This window comes from Arvicola amphibius, chromosome 3 (genome assembly GCF_903992535.2).
Source record: "Arvicola amphibius chromosome 3, mArvAmp1.2, whole genome shotgun sequence".
NCBI classification, from domain to species: Eukaryota; Metazoa; Chordata; class Mammalia; order Rodentia; family Cricetidae; genus Arvicola; species Arvicola amphibius.
Window position 1 is genome coordinate 179,319,606 of NC_052049.1, and position 24,830 is coordinate 179,344,435.

The following is a 24,830-nucleotide window of genomic DNA, read 5'->3' on the forward strand; positions in this document are numbered from 1 at the left end:
AAAGGGTTGTGGTGGTTTGAACAAGAATGGCCCCCAAAGGCTTATAAATTGAATGTTACAGTCATCAGGGAGTGGCACTATTTGAGAAGGATTAGGAGGTGTGGTCTTGATGGAGGAAATGTGTCACTGGGGTGGGTTTTGAGGTTTGAGGCCTCTGTCTGCTCTCTATGGATCAGGATGTAGCTCTCAACTACTGCTCTAGTGTTATGCATGCCACCATGCTCCCTGTCATGAGAATGGACTAACTCTTATTTCTTAGAAATCTTAATTCTTAGATTTTTAAGAATCCACTGCAAACAAGCCTCCAATTAAATGCTTTCTTTCCTAAGAGCTGCATTAGTAATTATGTCTCTTCACAGCAACAGAACAGTGACTGAGACAGGAGCTCATGAGGCTCAACCCCTAGCTGAGAATCTACTCCCAACTGGTAGCTGCTAGGGAAGGGGAGCAGTATTTTCCATCTGTGGTATGGCCTCTGGCAGTTTGTCTAGGTGAATGACCCAACATTCATGTGCCTGCTAAAAGCACTAGTTAGGCTCAGTGGATTAGGGAACAGGGGGAGCAAGAGCCATATAGGAGGGGGAAGTATGGGAGTGGTCTGAGAGATTGGAAGGGAATTGGGGTTGGGGTTTGATAGCATTAAGATACATTGTATAAATGTGTGAAACAGTCAAAGAATAATTTTTTTTAATTATAAAACAATAAAAAGAAGTTGATAGGTGGTAGTGACACAAGCCTTTAATCCCAGCACTCAGGAGGCATAGGCAGGTGGATCTCTGAGTTCAAGGCCAGCTTGGTCTATAGAGTGCACTCCAGAACAACCAAAGCCACACAGAGAAACCCTGGCATAAAACAAAACAAAACAAACATCAGTTGGAAAATGCTTGCTTAGCTTCTACAAAGGCCTGTGTTCAATCTCATAAACTGGAAGTAGTAATGCACACTTGTATTCCTAGCACTTGGGAGGAATTGGGGGATCAGGTTCAAGGTCATCTTCAACTACTCCCAAGCAAGCCAAAGTTACACAAGACTATTTCAAACAAGAAATAAAATAATAACCACAAAAAAACACCGAGTGTAGGAGCTGCCACGAGTTTAATGCTTTCTAGCAGCCAAGAAAGTACAAACCTAGAAGAACTCACTTTAAACCCAGAACTCAGAGAATCCTTGGGAGTAAAGGTACACAGAATGTGAACTCAGTCAAAACTCATTCAACATTAAACACAAGTAAAAGCATTTTGGGTCATGGAATACAGGGACACGGTGTAAGTTTTGTGTATGTGTGTAACCTGAGTAATGATACGCCAATGTCCTCACCTCTTAGTTTAAGAAATGTACCACAGTCCCTAAGAGCTTAACTCAAGAAAAGTTAGGTGAAGAAAATAAACATTCCTATCACTATCAAGCTATAAGAACTGTGATCTTATAGTCCTACTGTAACATAGCAGTAAGCATGCCCTATGTACCCCAGAGGCTCGCACGTCACTGTTTCAACTCCTCTTTGAAACAGCAAAGGCAAGTAAACAGTTTCACACACAAGATTCTTACTATAGTAAGCACTTAAGATTTCTGCCTATACTTCAAATAAATAAGGTAAACAAAAATTCCCCAAAAGTCATCTGAGAAAACAAAATATTACAGATTAAAGCTGTCGTAAGAAGGTCTGGCTTGCACCTACATGACCAGTCTGAGCCTATCTGTGGCTGAAGAAAATAACACTGTAATTAATACTACAAAAGGAGAACCACACAGATAAATATTGGGAGGGAGGAAGGGAAGAAGGAGAGAGAGAGAAGGAGGGGGAGGGAGGGAGGGAGGGAAACCTTAAACAGGTGTTTTATTCATAAACTGTCACACATATGGCAAATGAACATAACTGCCTTATAAAGCATCTAACTCCCTTAGTGTGATTCATGTTTACTAAAAAACCTGGGGCTGCAGCATAATTGGCAAAGTGCTTGCCCCAAGCACTGCATAAACTAGGTGTGAGGTGCACACTTGTAATCACGGAACTTGGGAAGTAGAAAGAGGATCAGAAAGAAGTTCAAGGTCATCCTTGGCTACACGTGGAGTTCAAGGCCAACCTGGAATCAAAAATCTGGTTTCTAATACAGAACCTGATCTATACTCAAAAGAAATGACTAATTATGAAGTATTATAAGAGGCTGAGTCCCATAGTTTACTAGTAGCCAGCAGTCAATGGTCATATGAATTTAGCTAATATGCATTTATTTTCCCCAAGAATGACTCATTTTTAGCCAGGCGAAGGTGGCACATTCCTTTAATTCCCGCACTCAGGAGGCAGAGGCAGGCGGATCTCTTTTGAGTTTGAGGTCAGCCTGGTCTACAAACAGAGTTCCAGGACAGCCAGGGCTATACAGAGAAAGCCTGTCTTGAAAAACCAAAAAAGGAAAAAAAGACTCATTCTCACTCAATAGAATTCTTCCTGAGAATAAAGGCAAGGAAGGCACAGTGACCTCAACCAGACACTGGGTAATAAATACCCTTCAAAACCCAGGAGACACCAAGATGTCAGTTTCTACTTGAAAAGCCAATCTTTTCAAACATACCTCCTCTAAGATTTCTCTATTTCTTTGTAGTAGCTCGGGTAGTTCCTTTATCAGCTGGTCGACAGTCTGGATGCCACCCTGTTCAACTACAGATGCAGACTTGGTAAGTATCGACTGAGGTACAGTGTCTCCAGACACATCTTCAATTGCTGCTGGAAGATTGAGGGAAGCCAATACCCTGCAAAAGAGGAGGAGACATTGTATGTGTAGATCTATACCATCTTCAAAACAGCCGTCACTTACAGCCACCCACGCCAACAATGGAGTTAGCACGCCACAAGGATGACTCCTATTAAAAGTAAGAGGGAGGGGGAAATCAGTGATTAATACAATTAAACTAATTAAAGAACAGACGTTGGGGGCAGGGGAGATATGTTGGCTGGGTGGAAGGAGATGGAGGAAGGGAGTAGGAGACAGACACTACAAAGATTTATTGTATACCAGTATAAATTTTTCAATAATTTATAAAAATTTAAAAGAACTGAGATGTTTAAGTTCAGAGTTCAGAATTATAAAACAAAAAGCAAGAAAAACGCTGGGCACAGTGGTGCATGCCCTATTATAATTTTGTATCTATGCAAAAGATCAAAGAACACAGAAGGTCAAAGTATCAATTACAGAGTCCCCACATGCAGGCTGTGTAGTCACTTTTCATGTACATGAAAAGGCAGAGGAAGTCACACACATTCATGACACCAAAATAAAGCAAATAAGCCAAAGAACATGAGAAACAGAGAATAAGGACTTCAAAATTATCCTCAGCTACAGATGAAGTCTGAGGCCCTGGATGGAGAGATGGATAGACAGACAAAAGATGATGGATAGATGAACAGACAGACAGATAAGATATAAGAAAGAAGGAGGGGAGTGAGGGAACTAGTACAAATGTTTCAATAACAAAAAGTCAAAATTTGCTGGGCGGTGGTGGTGCACACCTTTAATCCCAGCACTCAGGAGGCAGAGGCAGGGGGATCTCTGAGTTTGAGGACAGCCTGGTTTACAGAGTGAGTTCCAGGACAGCCAGGGCTACACAGAGAAACCCTGTCTCCAAAAAAAAAAAAAGGAAAAAAACCCTTATTTTGAATTTTCTTATTAAATTTATTTATGAAAAGAGAGACACACATGTGGAGGTCAGAGGACAACTTGCAAGAGTCACCTCTTGCCTTCTACCATGTGGGTCTTAAGGATCAAACTCAAGTCATCAGGCTTGAAAGTAAATGACTTTACCCACGGAGCTATCTCACTGGTCCCAGGAAAACTTAAATTCTGAAAAGGCAAGAAATGACTAAAAATATAACACAGTAGTAAAAGATGTGCCTAACACATAAAAGGGCCTAATTTTGATCCCAAGTAGCCTCCATACCCTTACCCATCCCTCTGCAACTCTAAGCTGAAAAACCCTTTCTATCGCCTGTTTTGTCAAGGCTCTTTATAGTAACAGAAAAGAAACTAAGGCACACCCCCGGGCAGTTTTCACAGTGCTTTGTCACAATGATAAAATGCTCAGAGCATTGTGGGTAGAATGGAATACATCCTCCATGGCTCATGCTCTACACTTGATCCCAGCTGGTAGCTGTTTTAGAGGTTGTGGAACCTTTAGAAGATGGAGCAGTGGATCCCTGGAGGACAAGCTATAGAGATCACCTAGCTCTGCTTCCTGAGGCATATGAAGCATGCACTGTTAGTACTGTATATGGTGTGTAATGTGGCAAACTAAGATGTACACAATGTTCACACTACAGGGCTTACATTTAGCGCAAACTGCACAGAGTGAACTCGACCTACAGTGACACAGAAACACGTGAGAGGAGCCAGGAACAAAGGCAGGGGGACTGAAGGGGAGGAGGCATGAGGACTGACATAGTCATATTCTTCGTAGGAGTTACGTGGATATATGCATTTACCAAACTGAATGAACTTCACTTTAAATGAGCACATTTCATTATGTGTAAATTATACCTAATTTTTAGCCCACGGAATATTTTCTTAATATAAAAATTGGTTTATGGTACCTAATGATTCAAAGAGTCTTTTGATTACATGTATTTTTGTTGAGTATATGTGTAGGCACTCGCATGCCACAATGCACATGTGGAGGTCAGAGGACAACCTGCAGGTGTTTCCTTCCACCATATGGGTCCCAGAAACAGAACTGGTGTTATATGGCTTAAAAGCAAGCACTTAACACAGGCTGAGCTATCTCATCAGCCTGGAACCATGCATATTAAAGGGCTCATCTCTACTCACTGTTCCTCAAATATGTTTCTTGAAATACAAAATAGTAGTCAAATTGTCTTACCTTTTTCTGTAATTCCATTCCTTCCAACTCTAAGGCTTCTTAAGAAAATAACCGAAAAGAACAAGTATTGGTATATCTAGGTCTGCTTGGTATTCAGTTCTAGGCTTAAGACTAAAAAATGTTCATAAATTACTCAAAGCACAAGTAAGCAGCTAACTTAAGAACCTCTAAGTCAGCTTCTGAAGACCAGTTTCCACCTACCCATTTGCCAAAGTAGTGGCTTCTCTCATTTGAGCGATTGATCTGTTAACCAAGTCAGCTTTCCTCTGACCAAACACAGCCAGGGACTGCTGCACAGACACAGGGACCATCTTCTCAAACAAATCTAAAACAGAAGAGAAGGTCCAAGTAAGACATATGAAACAGACTCAAACTACAGACAGGACTACTCGTTTTCTCTATAATGTCACAAGATCAGAAACTCCATCATAATGAAAGCCAGTGGTAAACAGAATTCCAGATCACTATACTGACAGACAAGAGCAATGAAAGCTCCTCTCAGACCTTCATTCCCATAAGTTTTAAGTCATCATATATGAAGGATCTTAGTGGTTCTGCTCCTTTGATAATAAGACAGACTGTGTGATCACAGTCCGTCACTTCCTAGCTATGTAGCCTTGGGAAACATACTTGCTCTGAGCCACAGCATCCTCATCAGTAGCAGTGTCGTAGGATGCTGTCAGAGACAAACTGGGTGTTTTTGTCTGTGCTTAGTCACTGGCACACAACACTTTCTGTTTATTAAACAAAACTAAGTTAATCACTCTTTCCTATTATTATTATAATGCAGGAGATCTGTTAGAAGCTATCAAATATTGCATATATGACATATATCTACACTATCAAAGAAAGGCTGTAATAATAACATTGATCTAATGCAAATACCACACTAGAATATACTAGTTTAAAAATTATCCATGTATGGTGGCTCATACCCATAATCTCAGTCCTTAGGAGGCGAAAGCAGGAGATTTAGGAGTTCAAAGCCAACTTAAGTTACACAGTGAGATGAAGGCCAGTCTAGGCTATATGAGACCTCCCATATAAGTAAGTAAATAAAAATAAATAACCATATGTTTATATTCAGTGATGGTGTAATGAATGTTCCATCAGCAAAATGGCTAGGCTCATCTAAAGTCCTAATCTTATCAAAATCCTGTCTCAAATATCCACAGTTCATACTTCACAGGTGCTCCGTTGCTTACTTTTCCCTTGGAAACATCACAGAAGACACAACACCTAACTTTCCCACACTTTCTTGTCCATAGTTGGCTGTGTTTGCTCATCCCACTCAATCTAAAGCCAAGTTAGAACTCACTATGTAGACCAGGCAGACCTCAAACTGAGATTCCTCCTGCCTCAGCCTCAAGTGTGCTGGGACATCAGGTGTGTACCATTTCTATTCCCATGTTTCTTTTAAACAACTTAAATGCAGGTTCTATTCAAAGTATTAGAGAAAAATATGTGAGATTTTACATTATAACACAGATCAGTCTGGAGGAAAGAGAAGCCTTCATCAAAGCACCATTTTCTTCGTGGAAAATGGAAAATGAGTAGTTTTCAGGGTTGCTGAGGGGAAAAAACAAGAAGGGGGAGAGCCTGGAGAAAACACAAATTGACCAAAGTACACAGAGAACAGACCTACCTGTGAACTTCTGGCTGATGGGTACATTGACTGGGGTGGGTTTCACAAGGGTGGCTTTGCCAATAGGATCCAGATCTTTAAGGTCTGGAACGCGGTCATGATAAATGAAATCATTATCCTTCTTTGCTGCAGTAAGGGCACGGCTGATTTTGTCAGAAAAATCCTTCACATTGACATATTCATCATAGCGAGAGGCCACATTCTTAATCAGTTCTGCTGCATGCTAAAAATAAACATTTATATATACATTGTTTGTTTGAAGAGGACTGCTTTTTCTACCAAGCATTTTTAAACTCTCGAAATTCTGTGCTTAGCAAGATAACCTGGAAATTCCATGACAAAACATCTAAATAAAAGGGGAGGCGCAGACAGTCCAGTAAATACACGAATGAGCTGCCAAGGCAATAAAAGAAAGCTGGGGGTCAATCAACACACTCTTACATTAATGAAGACTGCATGTTATTTCCACAAGCTGCACAACTATTAACAGTGATTAAGAAGTTCTGGGAGCCTTTATGGGGCTCTCGGATGAGAGTCTTGAAACCACAGACATCAGCTACCAGAGATGCACCTCTCCACGCCACTCCCATGAGCAGAACCTGAAGAAGCCGTCCTCTCAGTGAAACGGTGGAACACAGGAAATCAGTCAGCAAGGAAAAAAGTACAAATGTAAGGTGTAGATGGAATGGCAGACTGTGTCCCACCACCTGGCTAGCTTTACCCAAAATAATTACACGGAAACTGTATTCATTTAAACACTACCTGGCCCATTAGTTTCAGCCTCTTATTGGCTAATTCTCACATCTTCCTTTAACCCATATTTAGTAATCTGTATAGCACTACGAGGTGGTCGCTTACCAGGAGAGATCTTAACCAGCGTCTGTCTTGGAGAGGAGAAGCATGGCGACTGCCTATGGTGACTGCCTATGGTGACTGCCTTGAAGCGTCTGCCTTCTCTTTCCCAGAATTCTGTTCTGTTTACTCTGCCTACCTAATTTTCTGTTCTATTAAAGGGCCAAGGCAGTTTCTTTATTAACCAATGAAAGTAACACATAGACAGATGACTCTCCTCCATCAGTGAGGCTCAAATTCTGACACAGATAGCATGTTAAAAGAATTGTCAGGTAGAAGTGTGACGTGGTGGCGCAGGCCATTAATCCCAGCATTGGAGAAGCAGAAGCAGGTATATCTCTGTGAGTTTAAGGCCAGCCTGGTCTGAGTATTGAATTCCAGGACAGCCAGGGCTATCTATGTAGAGAAACCTTGTCTCAAGACACCAAAGCAGCAAAAGAAAAGAAAAAAAAAAAGAATTCCAGGTGGTCTTGAGCAATGACTGGGGGTTAAAAACACTAAACAGGTCTTGCAGAGGGCCTCGGTTCAATTCCCAGCATGCACATAACAGCTCAAAACAACCAGTAACTCTAGTTTCAGGGTGAATCCAATGCCCCCTGCTGACCATTGACATTGCATGCACATGGTGAACATACAAAGCACTACACATAAAAAATTTTCAAAACTCAATTGTCAGATATAAAATGAGTAGATGTTTTACCACCTGCCATTATAGGATACAAAACTTCTTAGCTCTGTATGTAAGACACTAGCCATATAAGATAATTCAGTCCATATCAAAATAGATTATAACACCCCTGATCAAACAATACGTGGACTAAATAAATAAATGAAATGTGAACAGCACCACGGTATAATTTTCCAGAACTTTGAGCTCCATGTTAGAGACAGAACATGTTACCGCATAAATCTGACACACGATAAGATACAGCAAGTCAAACACCAAAATCCCATTAGAAAAAAATGGTCTGAGCTAGACAGTGGTGGCACACGCCTTTAATCCCAGCACTCAGCAGACAGAGACAGGCAGATCTCTCTCTCTCTCTCTCTCTCTCTCTCTCTCTCTCTCTCTCTCTCTCTGTGTGTGTGTGTGTGTGTGTGTGTGAGAGAGAGAGAGAGAGAGAGCGCACTGTCCACTGTTAAAACACTCTTCTGTTCATCTCTTCTGCTTCCTAACAGTCCATGCGCTCCATCTGCCTTTACTGCATCTAACCTTGCTTCTTACTTCTGATTTTTACCTGTCCCCACAACCACCTGCTCGAGGCCTCTGCAGGAGCTGCACTTGTATGCACATACTCACACAAAGACACAAACCCGTATACATATGTTTTAATCTTTAAAAGATTATAACATAAATACTAAAAAAAAATACTAAAAGGATAAATGAAGGTCAAAGAATCTTTTTTAAAATATTTCTAAAAATGGTGGCTAGAGGGATGGCTGCCTGCTCTTCCAGAGGAGGTGGGTTCAGTTCCCACATGGTGGCTTGCAACTGTAACTCCAATTCCAGAGATCAGATGCCCTCTTCTGAACTCAAAGGGAACATACACAAATGGTATATAGACACACATGCAGACAAGACACCTATAAACATGATCCACAACTTCAAAGGATACAAACAAGGAGATTAAGATATTAATTCACGACCCAGAAAAAAAAGTCAGCAACACAAATGAGAAAGTCAAGAACATGAGTGAGAAACTCAGTAACCTAAAACTGTTAGGAGCTGGGTGGTGGCGCACGCCTTTATTCCCAGCCCTCAGAAGGAAGAGGCAGGCAGATCTCTGTGAATTCCAGGACAGTCTGGTCTACATAGTGAGTTCCTGGATAGATCAGAGGATGGACGGATGGATGGATGGATGGATGGATGGATGGATGACAGAAAAACAAAAATATTAGAAATAAAACAATCCAGTAAATCGAATAAAACACTAGAAGCATCACGAACAGAAGACAGAGTGGTCATTCACCATGCACATGGCCCTAGGTTGAATCTCCAGCATCAAACAACAAAGTGCACTGTGCTGTGTTGTGGTTCTAGCACTGAGGAGGTGGAGGTAACAGCATCAGGAATTCAAAGCTAAACAATGTGATAGCTACACAGTGAGATACTGGTTCAAAAAAAAACCAGGAATAAAAGATGATGAGAGCATATCTGTACCCTAGCATTCAAGATCCAAGAAATCCCAAGTTTGAAGCCAGACTAGGCTACACAGGGAAATTCTGTCTTGAAAACAAACAAAACTGCAAATACAAATAGTCACTGAAGCTAGGTAGTGGAAACTTGTTAACTCATACTTCTAATTTGTGAGATTTTTCATAACAGTTAAAATTGGGCAGTAGTAAAATATACGCAGACCCTCAGCACTCAGGAGACTGGAGAAGGAAGATCAGGAGTGTGAAGCCAGTCTGGTCATAAAGTATGGTGGTTTGAATGTAAATGACCCTCAAAGCGTGTGGCATTAATGGGAGGTGTGGTCTTGTTGGAGAAAGTGCGTCACTGTGGAGGCGGGCTTTGAGGTCTCCTATATGCTCAGGCTATGCCTAGTTCACTTCCTGTTGACTGTGAGCATGCAGTCATGTCCCGCCATGATGATAATGAACCTCTGAACTGTAAACCACCCCAATTAAACATTTTTCTTTATAAACTTTGCCATGGTCATGGTATCTCTTCACAGCATTAGAAATCCTAAGACAGACAGACAGACAGACAGACACACACACACACACACACACACACACGCATACCCACAGTGTAGAAGGAAAAGAACCACACAATGAAAAGACCAGAATACATGACACCACATCTTTCTAAAACTGTGGGGCTATGATCTCCAGTTTATAATCCTACACCATAAGTTAAGCAGTACATATCTTCCTGGGACATGACAATACAATTAATTTAGAACATTTTTACAATAAATAAACATAAATAAATAAAGGAATGTAATAAAAATTTAAATGCAATATTTAGATACCTATAGTTTGCAAAACATGCTTGTAGGTATAAGGATGAAAACCACCACTTGCCTCTGCTGATAAAGGCAATGAACAGAAGTGTTTATGGGCAAACTGGGTCTCATTAGGGAGAAGCGGGAGAAGGATGTCACCTAAACATTTATCACGAAGAGACTCACCTGCAACCTTGCAATCTCTTCCCCAAACTTCTTCTGCTGCTTGGCCAGGATGGACTGGTGGTACTCAGCATTGGCCTGCATAATACACTGCTTGGCAGCCAGGGTGGGAAATACCTCCTGGAAATAAAAATACTGACCAGGGAGAGTCCAACCACACAAACCACCACAGACAACAGGATGCAGGAAGAGAAAGGAGAGGAGACAGAAATTACAATCACCCAGTAATGGTTTAGATAGGTTAGTCATTAGGGGTGAGCAGAGAAGACCTTGTGGTTTTGCAGGAAGTGCCGTCTATGAATTCAATTTTCTTTCAGTTAAAATTAGGGTTTGTTTGTTGTTTTAAACTGTTAAGTAAAGCTTTTTTAAAGCTCATTCTATGGAGTCAGGAAATAAGCATTCTGTTTACAAGGAAGATAGGAAGGCATGCATGAGTTGGGAAGTTCATGGAGGAATACCAAGCCCAGCTTTAGGAACTTCCTTAGCCCTTACCCAGCCCTCAGGTACCTACACCACCGTTACTCACATATACTAATGAAACTGCTCTAGAGCTGACTGTTCGTCATGTTTAAAAGACAAAAGACAGTAAAGTAAGTCCTCACTTAAATTCTTATGCTGAGAGACTGTAAAAAAAGATTATGGTAGCCAATAAAAAAAAATCATTTAATATCATATAAATATTAACATTTCAGTATTATATACTCAAAAATACATCCCAGACATACATCTAATTATACATCTATAACTTTGCCCTAATTTATTTTTAAAATAACTATAGTCTAATATACTTAAATCCAAACACATAATCAAGAAAGTCACTATATTTGGTAGGAACTCTTCCAAAACATCAAGTCCCATCCTGCAATCTCTTTTCTGAAGTATTTTTAAAAACCCAATAATTGTTATATCAATCATAGATAATTGTTATATCAAGAACCGAATGACTACCATGAGTGTTTCCTGTCTGCTAGGAAAAGCCAGCACTGAACCACTACTTACAAACATCCGATCAGAACTAGAACTGAGTTGCTGCTTACAGACATCTAGTCAGAACTGGATGTGAAAATACCTCAGGAGACTCAGTGAAAGGAGAAATTCAAACACACTGTAGTCTGAAACTGTCTGTACTCATGGAAGGCTGGAGCATCTCGGTAAAGATGTTCCAAGAAGACCCAGGAATGCTGCAGATGTGGCTTTCAAGCCTTTGAGATGACAGGGCTGTGACAGGACTGACTCACTGATGTGGCAGGATATGACAGTGCACTGTGCAGCTACATACAGAAAGAGGTTCTGAATACTACAAGGGTCCTGGGCAAACTTCATAAAGCTGGGGGAGGGGACAGTGGCAGTGCTATGGATGGGATGGATGGGACCCACAAAGTCTTAGGTGCTAGCTAGGCAAGTACCCAACAATGATCTCAAGCCCAGTGCACCTTAAACCCACAGATCTCAATATTAGCTCTCCACTGCTCATGTACTATTGGGTACCTTCCATCTATTTTTAACTGTAGCCTATGTTCTCTGAGGTTTCATAATGTACAAAGATCCCTGAATAACATAAACTCACAGATTCTCCTATAAATATCACTTACTACCACAAATAACCAATTCTTTGTCCAACTGTGAGGAAGTACAGTTAAAATGTCCTTCATGCCAGGTGGTGGTGGCACACACCTTTAATCCCAGAACTTGGGAGGCAAAGGAAGGTAGACAGATCTCTGTGAGTTCGAGGCCAGCCTGGTCTACATAGGGAGTTCCAGGACAGCCAGCACTATACAGAGAAACCCTACCTTGCAAAACCAAAAAGGAAAAAAAGTCCTTCTTGCTGGTGTTTAATGCTCTACTTTAACCACTCCAGTTCTACTGGCCCAGCGGTCACATGCTCTGCCATTTATGAGACATGGCTGGAAAGTCTTCCCATGACCCCTTCAGAAAAGCTTACATTGCAACAATGCTTCCTGTGGTTTGTGGTTAGGATGGCTGCTTTTCCTTAGCTGCCCACTAGCAGCCAAATGTCCTATACCTGTTGGTAAAACTTAATTCTAATCAAAGAACCGGATGAATTTGGGTTTTCTTTTCCTTTTTTCTTTATGTCTGTTTTTGTGCTTTAAGGCTCATCCTTAAGAAAATAGGACAACGATTAAAAATGTGAGTCATCGACATGCTCCACACCGTGCTTCTTCCGAAAAGTCAACAATCAGGGTGATGAAATGACTGAGGACAGAAGAGTAGCTACATACAGAAAGAGTTTTAGCTCAGAGAAACAAACTTAGTGAAGATTAAGTAGAAAGTCATCCCATAAAAGAACAGTTCATGCATCTTACAACGTAAGAAAACATTCTAAATCTACTCTTCAAAGGCTCCATTAAAATACCTGATCTCTTTGTTAAAACATACTTTTCAACCTTTTTCTCACACATAAAAATATTGCCACATGCAAAATAACCAAGTGTCAATGAAGACAATAGCTGACCTTGGGGAGAGTGTCTTTGTACTGACACTGTTTGAAGGCATCACCAAAGTAATCTGCAGCCTGGTTTGCCAGTTTAGCTATGATGGCATCTTTCATTTTATCTGAAATAAAATGTTAAATGATCATTGTAATTGAAGTACATGAGACAAGAGCCAGCAACAAAACTCAGCAGGGCAAAATACATACACACTGCACTACTCTGATAGCCTGCATTCCATCACCAGAACTCACAGTGGAAGAAGAAACCAACTCCTCAAAGTTGCCCTCTGACCTCCACAGAAGCATCATGGCACAGAAGCATTTGCTCCCACCTCCCCCGCCACACACACACAAACTAAAATAATAAAGTAAATAAGATAACCTGATACATGACTTGGCATAGACACTGAAATTTAAAAAAAAAAATGTGTACACCCGGGACTGGAGCAATGGCTCAGCAGTTAAGAGCACAGGCTGTTCCTCCAAAGAACCCAGTTTCAATTCTCAGCACCCACACAGCAGCTAACACTTATCTAACTCCTGTTCCGGGGAATCCAATGCCCTCTTTTGGCCTTCAATGGTATCAAAAAGCACACAACTGGTGCACATACATACCGCAACCACATATCCACACACATTTAAAAGAAAAAAGAAAAAAGAAAAAAGAAAAATTTATATATATATGTCTAAAGAAATCCATATTGATGAAATTTAGTCTTCTGCACAAAAAATATTTCACAGTAGCAAAACATGATGATGAAAGCCTATATAACTCTAGTACTTTGGGCCAAAACCCAGAGGATCAAATATTCAAAGCTGTCCTTAGCTACATAGCAAGTTCCAGGCCAGCCCAGGCTACATATGCCTATTTTAAAATAAGTAAATAAACAATTCCATAAACAAGGCAAAGCCACAGCAATAGGTAATGGCTGCTGGCAGTTGAAGCAAAAGGAAGGAAGTGAGTCCTGACATTATTAGAGTTACTCTTGGGTGTGATGATATCGTAACATAAGGTAGTGGTGACTATGAAGTTCTGTGAATACTCCAGAAAGCACTGCATTATAAAGTCAAAAGGGGAATTCTGAGTTGGTGTGGGAGATCCTTCTGTCTATGTGTTGCTTTTATTGGTTAATGAATAAAGAATCTGTTTTGGCCAATGACTTAGCAGGGCAGAACAGAGCTAGGCAGAAAAACTAAACTGAATGCTGGGAGAAGGAAGGTGTAGTCAGTGAGACACCAGGTAGCCACTGCTGGGAACAGACAAGCCAGAATCTTGCAAGTAAGCCACTGCCACGTGGCAATACACAGATTAATAGAAATGGGTTAAATTAAGATGTAAGAGATAGTCAATAACAAGCTAGAGCTAATAGGTCAAGCAGTGATTTAATCAATACAGTTTCTGTGTGGTTATTTCGGGGTTGAGCAGCCAGGAACAAATAAGTGGCCTCCTACAACACTGAGTTATATGTCTTCTATCTCTACATAAGCTGCTTCTTGCTTCCCTCCCCAACCCCATGATTTTTTGAAGTACAGTCTCTTTGTAGCCCAGATGGCCTCAAACTCAGCCTAAATTTAACTCCTATGACTATAGGTATAAGTCATCACATACAGAATTTTTGGGGTGTGTTTGTTTAGTTTGTAACAGGGTTTCTCTGTTGCCAGGCTAGTCTGACAGTCACTAGGTAACCTAGCATTGCCTCAGTATCTTGGCAATCCCCCTGTATCAGCCTCCCAAGTGTAGGGATTACAGGCATGAGCCACCACACCCAAGTTGCCATTTTAAGAAAAAAATAAGTTGTGTTTATGCTGCTTCCACATTTTCAATTTCTCTGTACTTAGACATTCAGTCTGTATCCCTCACACTGTCTTACACACCTTTACAAGGATTGTCCTTATGCCCTAGTCACCAAGGATAATGCCTGAACAGCTTTTTGTCATTTAAGTGCAGTTTAAACAGGACTACCTTAAAAAAAAAAATCCTTCTTGATGGCTCAATGATTAAGAGCACTTGCTGCTCAATCATGAAGACCAGAGTTCAAATCCCAACACCTATATCAAGCAGCTCACGATGCCTGTGACTCCAGGCCCTGGGGACCCATGCCCTTTTCTCACTTGCAGGGCAGACACCTGCATATACACTTAAATCAAACCTTAAAAGAAATCATTGATCCCATAGCCATCCCACAACCAGACCACGAGTCACCACCACATAAACGAAGCATTCTACCTTCCTCCAGGCAACTCTCCCTTGGAAGTGAACTTGACTAACTCAATGATCCAATCACTATCTAGGCATAAAAGCCTAGCACTTGTTTTCACGTGTAACACAGTAAAGAAGAAACTGGAGTTACCTCGTGTGGCTTTTAAGAAAAATACTTCTTGAGCTTGCGCCAGCATAATAAGACTGAGGGTCCCAACAGTATCTGGAGATATGTCCACAGTAGGTTCTCGACTTAAGGCAGATAAAACTGTGTCTTTGATATGTAAAAAGGCACCACTAGCAAACTAGAAGGAGAGAAAAAAAATCTTTAACATTGAAATTTAATTTTCTACTGTTACACACAAACATCTACAAGCCAACTGAGAAAACGATAAAGTAACTACATGCACATTTCTATACTGTGATCCAAAGCATCTCATTCACAGACAAGGACCTTGCCATGATTCTAGGGCAACAAAAAGTTTATCAAAGATTTCACAGGTGACAACAGGGAAGAGTAAAGTAAGAGAATGGCAAAGGTAATCAAGGTTAATTTAGCAGATACACTTCTTCAAAACTCACCCAAGAACAGATGAAGACTATTCAAATGGCTACGTGTGAGTACACAATGTATGTGCATGTGTGTGCATGCGTGCGTGCATGTGTATGTGTGTGGTGTGTGTGTGTGTGTGTGTGTGTGTGTGTGTGTGTGTAGGCCAGAGGACAATCCCAGGTGTAGTCCTCAGGACCACTGCCCACTTTCTTTGAGACAGAGCCTCTCATTGGTCCAGAGCTCACCCATGAGGTTAGACTGGCTGGTCAGTAAGGCCTAGGGAATGCATTATAAGCATATACCTCCAAACCCAGCATTGATTGTATGGATTTGGGGGATCAAACTCAGGTCAAGCTCAAGTTGCCTTGAGCTTACAAAGCAACTGCTTTCATTATTGACCAAAACATCCCTCCAGTCTCTACTTGTTCTTGCTTTTATCCCAAACGAAGTCATCTTTCAAATAAGCATACTAGGCTTAGGGGACACCCCAAATGGCACACTCTGAGGACCAGCAATGCGACTGACAGACATTTCCTGGCCTTCAGGACTTCCTAGTGAAATGTCCCCCTTTACATTTTTCTTCCCAAATTTTATTTTGGGGTTACTACTAAAATTACTTTATAAGCTGAGAAAATGGAAGAAGTCAAGTCAATCTGGGATATTAAAGTGATTTAACTTGGTAAATAATGCAACCTCAAAGTCACTGTGTTAACAAGACTATCATGGATGGGGTCAGCAAGATGGCTCAGTATGGAAAGGTGCCTGTCACCAACTCTGACATCCTGAGCTCAAGCCACAGGACCCACATGGTGAAAGGAGAAAACAGCTCTCACAAATTGTCCTCTGACCCCCACACACATGCTCAACCATACCAATACACACACACACACACACACACACACACACACACACACACACACACACAGTTTTTAAATGTAACTTTTTAAAAAAAGATATGACATTGTTCTTATATTTGAAACAAAAATAAACTAAAAGTGAGTAAATAATAAAGTGGCACGAAACAGCATGCCACAGTAGCCAATGACCAGTCCCTGAGATAGTAAGCTATGCTAGGAACAGTCCAGGCCTGACCACATTTAAACACAACTTCTCCAGGGTCTACATGTAACTTATTTTTTTGTCAAAAGTTCTTAATTTTGCCATACCACTGAAATTGCAGGTGTGCCTCACCCTGAGAAAACGCACACACAAATATCTAACCATTTTTTACTAAAGTCATTTCAGAGGTTTTCTACAAATGTATGGCATTCGCCCACACATGTCATCTTTGCTGTCCAATCAACATTCACTGAGCCTCTACTATGTGCCAGGCACTGTGCTAGGTGCTGGTGGGAATACAGAGAGAAAAACAGATATGGGCACTAGAACAAGGGCTTCAGGGCTGAAGTGTTTACCCAAGCACTCAACGAGGATCGGGTTACTGAAGAGCATGACTTTCCTGGAGCAACCGTCATGAAGAAGGCAACAGCTATCATCTAAATGCCAGTCACCCTTGCATCCAGCGTGCACCCTGTGTAGGAACTGCTTTTCTGCATACCTGGTACTGCTTAGCAGCGGTTTTCAATCCTTCATCATTATCCAGGTTCTGCTCTTGTGCAATCTGGCTAGCTAAGGCAGCACAATTGAACAACACACAGCTCTTTTCATATCCTAAGCTTGCAAGAGCTGGAAAAAAAAATTGAGAAGGAAAAAATGTATCAGATTATTTTTTTCTAAAGAAAACAATATTTAATGAGAAATACCATGGCCTCTCTCCCAGGAGCTCTCCCAAAACCTGCCCTCTCACCTACTGCAGACCGGCTGCCATATTCCCACATTATACTCATCACAAACTCAAAAGAAGAATAAATTATTCTTTCTCTCCTTCTCTTTGTTCCCACATTTTTACTACAGTCAAGTTCAAAATGTAAAACTTATCTTTATTTTTCACTTAATTACTTAAATTCAAATAAATCATTTCCAATTTTCTATGACCTCTCAAATTTTTATCTTCCCCCCACAATGCATGCATATGCACACATGCACACACATGTACACACAGCAGTCCTTACATCAACATAAGCATACCAGTGCTTCCTTGACCCCCCTTTCTCTGATGAAAAATCCACACGACCCACATCTATCAACACAGCTAATTAACTTTTAAAAAGAAATAAATGACAGAGATAAACTGCAACTTTTACTTGAAGGAATACAAAATGCTACAGGTCTATAGGAAATAGTGTGTCGGTCCTCAAAACCTTAAAATTATTCTTACGACCTAGAAACCCCTCCAGGGCATATGCAAAAAGAGCTGAATGCAGAATATCATGGGGGAATTTCTGCACTTATGTTCAAAATAGCATTACTCAAACAGCAACCTGAGGGAGCATCAACCAACGATGTATAAACAAAATGACGTATAAAAAGTCAATGAAGTATTTACTAGTCAACTTCCAAGAAAGGAACCTACATGTAAGACAAACCTTGAGGGCATTAAACTAAGTGCAATAAGCAATCATGAAAGACTAGGATTCCACTTACAGGAAATACCTAAGGGAGTCAAAGTCTTAGGGACAAAAGTACAAAGACAGCGGGTACCAAAGATGGGGCCAAAAGGCTGTTGTTTAATGAATTAAAGCACTTCTGCAGAGGTGTTTAGTGTTTACAGTGTGATGTACCCTCGCACTACTAAAAACCACATACTTCAAAATGGTTAAAAGGTAATCCCATGCATTGTGCTTCTTACAACTTCTTAAAAAGAAGACATGTAAGTCTACTTACATGCAGTACTTAGGACAGTGAGATTCAAAAACAAGAGGATTAACATGTCTGCCAGAAGCTGTCAGAAGAGACACTGATCACCAAGCCAAACACTCAGAAGGCTCTCTACACTGAACAGTGCACATTCCATCTCGAAGAACCAGAGCAAAAGACAGCTGTTTACTCCACACAGTAGGGCCAGGAAGTAGCTGACACATCCAGTTCTCTACTTGTTCCCAAACCCATCATGATCTCCTCACTCACTCACTCAGCAGACACACCAATTGCTCCAATCTGCATTCTAAATAACTACAAGAAAACAAAGTAACATGAAAAAGGCAAATAGTATGCAGAGGTCCTGAGAGAAACAGATGATCAAGGTACAATGGTGGTGTGCACCTGTACTCCCAGCATTCTGGGAAATGAAGGCAGGAGAATCAGGGCTTCCGAGTCCTCCTTAGCTACATAAGGAGATCAAGTCAGCCTAGACTACATAAGACACTATCTCAAAAAACAAAGGTAACTAAAAACTGAGCCCAGAATAAATGTGGACAATTACAACAAGTCAAAGATCCGAGTTAACATCCTTAAAGAAACCTTAAGGCTGTACACGCATAAAACTGTATACACAGTTATTGCTGTTATCATTTTAGGGTACCAAGACTGGCCAAGAACTCTATGTAGCCAAGGCCAAGATAAAATTGATAAACCTGCCTCCCCGTCCCAAGTCCTGGGGCTACAGAATGGTAATTTTAACAAGCCCCCCAACTGTACTAGTATGAAACCAAGTGTCGGGACCACTGGACAGCATCACCTTGAAAACACTTCAACGTTCACTTCCATGGAAGTCCTCCATGGTCCAAACGCTTTTTCTCAACTTCACCCTAGCTCTAGATTTTATATGATTTTGCCTATAATCTGTCAAAGGTGAATGGATTTTTATTTATGAGTAACTGTTAGCAAATCTAGATCTCCTTGCTCACTCGCTCTCATCTGAGTTTCAAATCTACTATTTCCAAATGTCAGAGAAATCTTACAGAGGTAACTAAAAAGCCAAGCTCAATCTATCAAAAACTAAATATCCAGCAGGTCAAATCTCAGACTCTTAGCTCCTCCTCATCTCTCTGACAGTGAGATAAAGCCAGTCAATTTCACCTCCTAGAATTCCTTCCAAGCCCAACTTTCTCTGACCATACCCACTACCTAATCCAGACTCATCATCTCTCGCAGATCTCTCAAATGATCTAGTCCTAGAAGCAGGCTCTCTGCATTCCCATCTCAGCCCCTTTAAGCCCAAGCTGCACACCCTACACAAGTCACTTAACCTTTCCAAGCCAGTATACTCAACTAGCAATGCAAGTATCTTTCCTTATCACATTCCTGGAGAATTCAATAACATATTAGACAGGAAACCCTGGGTAAGTAAGTAACAGTAATGGTTGGCTCTTCATATGTAAGTGGGAAAGCAAAACTCAAGAGCACATTCATACCTCTTTACAGTCTACGCTCCATTACAATTGCTTTCCTAAATCCAATTCAATCTATGGTTTCAAGCCATAACAATAATTATTACATTGATCACATCTTATATAGAACATATATAATATTTTACAATATTCCTATTTTCTCACCTATACATAAAGTAAACACATATATTTACTTAAGTATATCTATGTACATACTATATATACACACTTATCTTAAGATATATAGTGTATGCTGTATCTTTTTGTTTGTTTGCTTTTTATTTGAGACAAGGTTACTCTGCGTAGCCCTGGCTGTCCTGGAACTCGCTATGTAAACCAAGCTGGCCTCAAACTCAGAGATTCATATGTCTCTGCCTCCCAAGTGCTGAGATTAAAGGTGTCCGTCACCCCCCCCCCCGCTGTTAGATCTTACATAAGGTATATCTACTATATAAGAAATATACACATCATATGATATTTTTATAAAAATATGGGCATCATATAATGTGTATACAAATATACTATAGTTTATAAATAGTAACAGCATGATTATTTTTCATTGCAGTTAATACTTAATGAACACTGTTTAAAGACTTTAAATGTTTTCACTCTTTTATCCTACACAGTAACTCCATGAAGTAAATACTATTTCCACTTTTCAGATGAGAAAATTAAAGCTTGTGCTGACTGATCAAAATGCCTTCACTTGTTTATACAAACTCATCCTTCAAGGCCTAACTTGTTGCTTGCTTTCTGCGGGTAGAACTAACTTCTTCCTCATTTATGCTCCCATGAGATTGTACAGCCATGCCTCAATGACTTCAATATGTTCTGAGAGATGAGCCGCTAAGCACTTTGTTGTTGTGCGTGTAGTTACACAAAGTAAGACAGGTACAGTATCACCAGACAACAATCGTATGTGGCCACGATCATACATGTAGTCTCTCATGGATCAAAACATTATCCCATGGTGCAACCTACACACACGTACACATAGTACATTTCAGTGAGATAACTGTCTTCACAACCAAACTGAATACAACTGCCCCATGTATCTTTGTAACTAGGACAGTGCCTGGCAAGGCATGGGCTCTGCAAATAGTTTGAAATTACATTGGATTAGAAGTTGAAGTTAAAAATAAAATGAAATTTTCTTTTAAAAAAAAAAAACAGAACTTTAGTAATCACAAGGAATTAGGAGAGCAACTTTAAAAAATCTAAAAGTAAAAATGCTCAAGTCAAGTCTATAATTTTTATTAAAAATTACATACCCAATTTTACAGATCCTCCAAACAGGGAACCTTTATCAAAAGCATCCTTCCACGTAAATGTCAAGCAGATCTAGAATGAATGAGAGGAAACAAAAACTTCTATTACCACCTTGGACCTTGTTAAATACTGAAGAAAATCCAAGAAGGAGAAGGATAGAGCTCCTTGTGCAGCTGTCACCTCTAAACAACGAACCCTTTCCTTCTTAAAGACATTTATTTTCCATGTAAAACACTAGCATTAAGCTATTTCAAAACATCATTCTATGTGGTCTTTATAAACAAAGACAAGCAAAGGAGAAAAAGCGCTGCAAGTTTTTCTGGTGGACCAAACTGAAAAGCACTGTTACAAAAGTAGGAAAAATGGGCTGGTGAGATGGCTCAGCAGGTAGAGAGCTTGTCCCACAATCATTACAAGCTGAGTTCAGTCCCTGGAACCTCCACGTGCAGACCATGACACACACACTTATACACATCATATACACACATATAATAAATACAGCCTCTTTTTTTCCCCCGAGACAAGGTTTCATTATTTAGCCCTGGAAAAGGATACTCTTCAACCCACAGAAATCTGTCTGTCTGTCTCTGTCACCTGGATGCTTGAATGAAAGGCGTGTGACACCACATATGACCTTTTTTTTTTTTGCTTTATTACTTTAAAAACAAACTTTAGAATAAAAATATCACACATCAAAAATTAACCAGACTCAAAGACTATGTAATTTAATGAATTTATATACAGACCTTTAACTCCAGCTTCTCAGGAGGCTGAGGAAGTAAGATCACAAGTTCAAGGCCTGCTTGGGCTACAGAGTAAGTTGAAGACTAGCCTCAACAACTTAGTGAGGCAGGTAGAGGGCTGGGAGTATAACTTGGTGGTACAATGCTTAGGAGCTGCAGATTCAATTTCTAGCACCAAAAAAGGCGAGGAGGAAACTACATCTCTCCCTAGTTCTTTCTGTTGTTTTATTTTTATAGACTAGGTTTCCCTGTATATATAGCCCTGGCTGCAATGAAACTCATTCTATAGACCAGCCTGGCTTTAATCTTAAGAGATCCTCTTGGTAGCACATGCCTTTAATTCCAGCACTTGGGAGGCAGAGGCATGCAAATCTCTGAGTTTGAGGCCAGCCTGGTCTACAGAGCAAGTTCCAGGACAGTCAGGGTTACACAGAGAAACTCTGTCTCAAAAAAAAAAAAATGTATAAAGTACTTTCTAAAAATAATTTTAATTTATTTCTGGGGGGGAGAGAAGAAAAAGAGTAGGAGGGGACCATAGAGTCCAGGAAAGCGTACTGGACCCCCAAATGTGGAGCTAGAAATGGTTGGGAACCTATGCAAGAGTGGAACACTCTCTTAATGGCTCAGTCATTTCATCAGGCCTACAAAGAACTTTTCTTCTACCATTTTAAGATACAGAAGCACTACACACCTTAAAGACTTTCATCACATCTCTCACATGAGTCTATTAAGAAATACCGACATCTTCAACAGCTATCCTTTAAGACAGAGTAAGGCCGACATTCTTATATCTTAAAAATATAAGCATATTTTGTTCCAATAATTTTGAAAGCACAAAACAGAGTACTTCTTAAATTAATAATTTCCTTCTCAATTTTGTAAAACCAAAGTCAATTTTGTAAAACCCAAGGAGAACTGTGCATGACAGCAAAAGCCTTTAATCCCAGCACTCAGGAGGCAAGCAGAGGCAAATAGATCTCTGTGAGTTCAAGGTCAGCCTGGCCTACAAAGTGAGTTCCTGCACAGTCAGGGATATGTAAAGAGACCCTGTCTCAACCCTCCACCCCCTCAAAAAACTAAGAACAAAAAGTCCAGGGGAAAATAGCACATTATTTCCATCTATAAGCAGATCCCATTGATATAAGATACAAATTAACACTCTGGACTAAGGAAAACATGAAGAGAATTCAGGAGAATCTTCAAGACAAAGATTCACATTAGACAGACCTCAGAAATTCTAATTTATATAAAACTCCACAAAAGCCTAAACATAGTAAAGACACATCATTGACTTCAATGAAACAGTATCCTAGGTTGGAGGAAATGGGTAACCTGTAATCACCACACAACTTTATAATAAAATTAATAGTTTACCTGATTTTCAGAAAATGGGAACTTGGGTTCAATGGAACAAATCTGATCATAATATCTAAAAAAAAACCAGAAAGATTAATTATTAGCAAGGTAAAATGATATGAACTTATATAAGTCCAATTGCTTTATATATTTGTATGTACATATGTATGTATACACACACACATACACACATATGTATGGAGAAGTTAAGTAAGAGTACTGGCTGCTCTTCAGAGGACTGGGTTCAACCCAGAACACACATGGTGGCTCCCAACCATCTGTAACTCTATTTCTAGATTTCTGGACTCTGGCATCCTCTTCTGGCCTCTGTGAAAACCAGGAATGCATATGGTGCACATACATGCAGGCAAAACATAAAACTAAAATAATAATTTTTTTAAAGAATACACCAAAACTACTTGTGGCGGTTTGAATGAAATGGCCCCATAGGCTCACAGATTTGAATGTCTTGTCATTGAGGAGTGGCACTACTTGAGAGGAATCAGGAGGTGGGGCCTTGTTGGAATAGGAGTGGCCTTGTTGGAGGAAATATGTCACTGGAGTTTTAAAAGCTCAAGTCAGTGTCACTCTCTCTCTTCCTGCTGCCTGTGGATCTGGATGGAGAACTCTCAGTCAGCTGCCTCTCCAGCACCATGTTGTCTGCTTGCTGCCACACTTCCCGCCATGATGATAATGGACTAAACCTCTGAAACTAAGCAATCCTCAGTTAAATGTTTTCTGTAATAAGAGCTGCAATGGTCACAGTGTCTCTTCACAGCAATACAATACCAAGACACTATTTATCCCCCAACTACAGTGGCCCACAAATCCAATTTAATCATTTGTTTTAAGGTTACTAAACACAGTCCTTTAACAATTAAGCCACACACTAAACTGCACAATAAAGAACTACACCAAAACATGAAAAGGGATACTTGTAGGAGGGAGGCAGCTTGTTTGTCCCAGCTGCCCAGAACCAAAATAACCACACAGAAACTGTATTAATTAAATCACTTCTTGGCCTATTAGCTCTAACTTCTTATTGGCTAACTCTTACATCTTAATTTAACCCATATCCATTAATCTGTGCCAAGCTCTAGCATGTCTATCTCTGGAGGGGGATCTATGGCATCCCCTGATTCCGCCCTTCTTTCTCCCAACATTCAGTCCAGTTTCCCCATCTACATAAGTTCTGCCCTATCAACAGGCCAAGGCAGTTTCTTTATTAACCAATGAAAGCAACACACAGACAGAAGGATCTCCTACACCAGATATTTATCACCACAGATATTCATCTAGTATTATAGAGTAAAAGTAAATAAACACCTATTGAAAACTTTGTAATTTTTTTTCCAGTTTTTCAAGACACTGTTTCTCTGTGTAGCCTTGGCTGACCTGGAACTCACTCTGTAGAGCAGGCTGGCTTCAAACTCACAGAGATCTGCCTGCCTCTGCCTCCCGAGTGCTGGGATTAAAGGTGTGCGCCACCACCACCCAACAATTTTGTATTTCTTAAAATATTTTGTTA

At 40.3% G+C, this 24,830-nt stretch overlaps 1 protein-coding gene across 1 annotated transcript in view; it reads right to left on the reverse strand.

The window, feature by feature from the left end:
• The window catches only part of LOC119809114 (programmed cell death 6 interacting protein), a 45,389-nt gene that overhangs the window by 11,842 nt on the left and 8,717 nt on the right, over positions 1 to 24,830 (reverse strand). The window contains exons 2-10 of the mRNA XM_038321891.2: positions 23,321 to 23,375; positions 21,206 to 21,275; positions 17,264 to 17,391; positions 15,304 to 15,457; positions 12,974 to 13,074; positions 10,504 to 10,620; positions 6,515 to 6,737; positions 5,071 to 5,194; positions 2,571 to 2,748 (exon numbers count right to left, since the gene is read on the reverse strand). Coding sequence (XP_038177819.1) covers positions 2,571 to 2,748; positions 5,071 to 5,194; positions 6,515 to 6,737; positions 10,504 to 10,620; positions 12,974 to 13,074; positions 15,304 to 15,457; positions 17,264 to 17,391; positions 21,206 to 21,275; positions 23,321 to 23,375 — 1,150 coding nt within the window. The remainder of the gene's footprint in view (positions 1 to 2,570; positions 2,749 to 5,070; positions 5,195 to 6,514; positions 6,738 to 10,503; positions 10,621 to 12,973; positions 13,075 to 15,303; positions 15,458 to 17,263; positions 17,392 to 21,205; positions 21,276 to 23,320; positions 23,376 to 24,830) is intronic.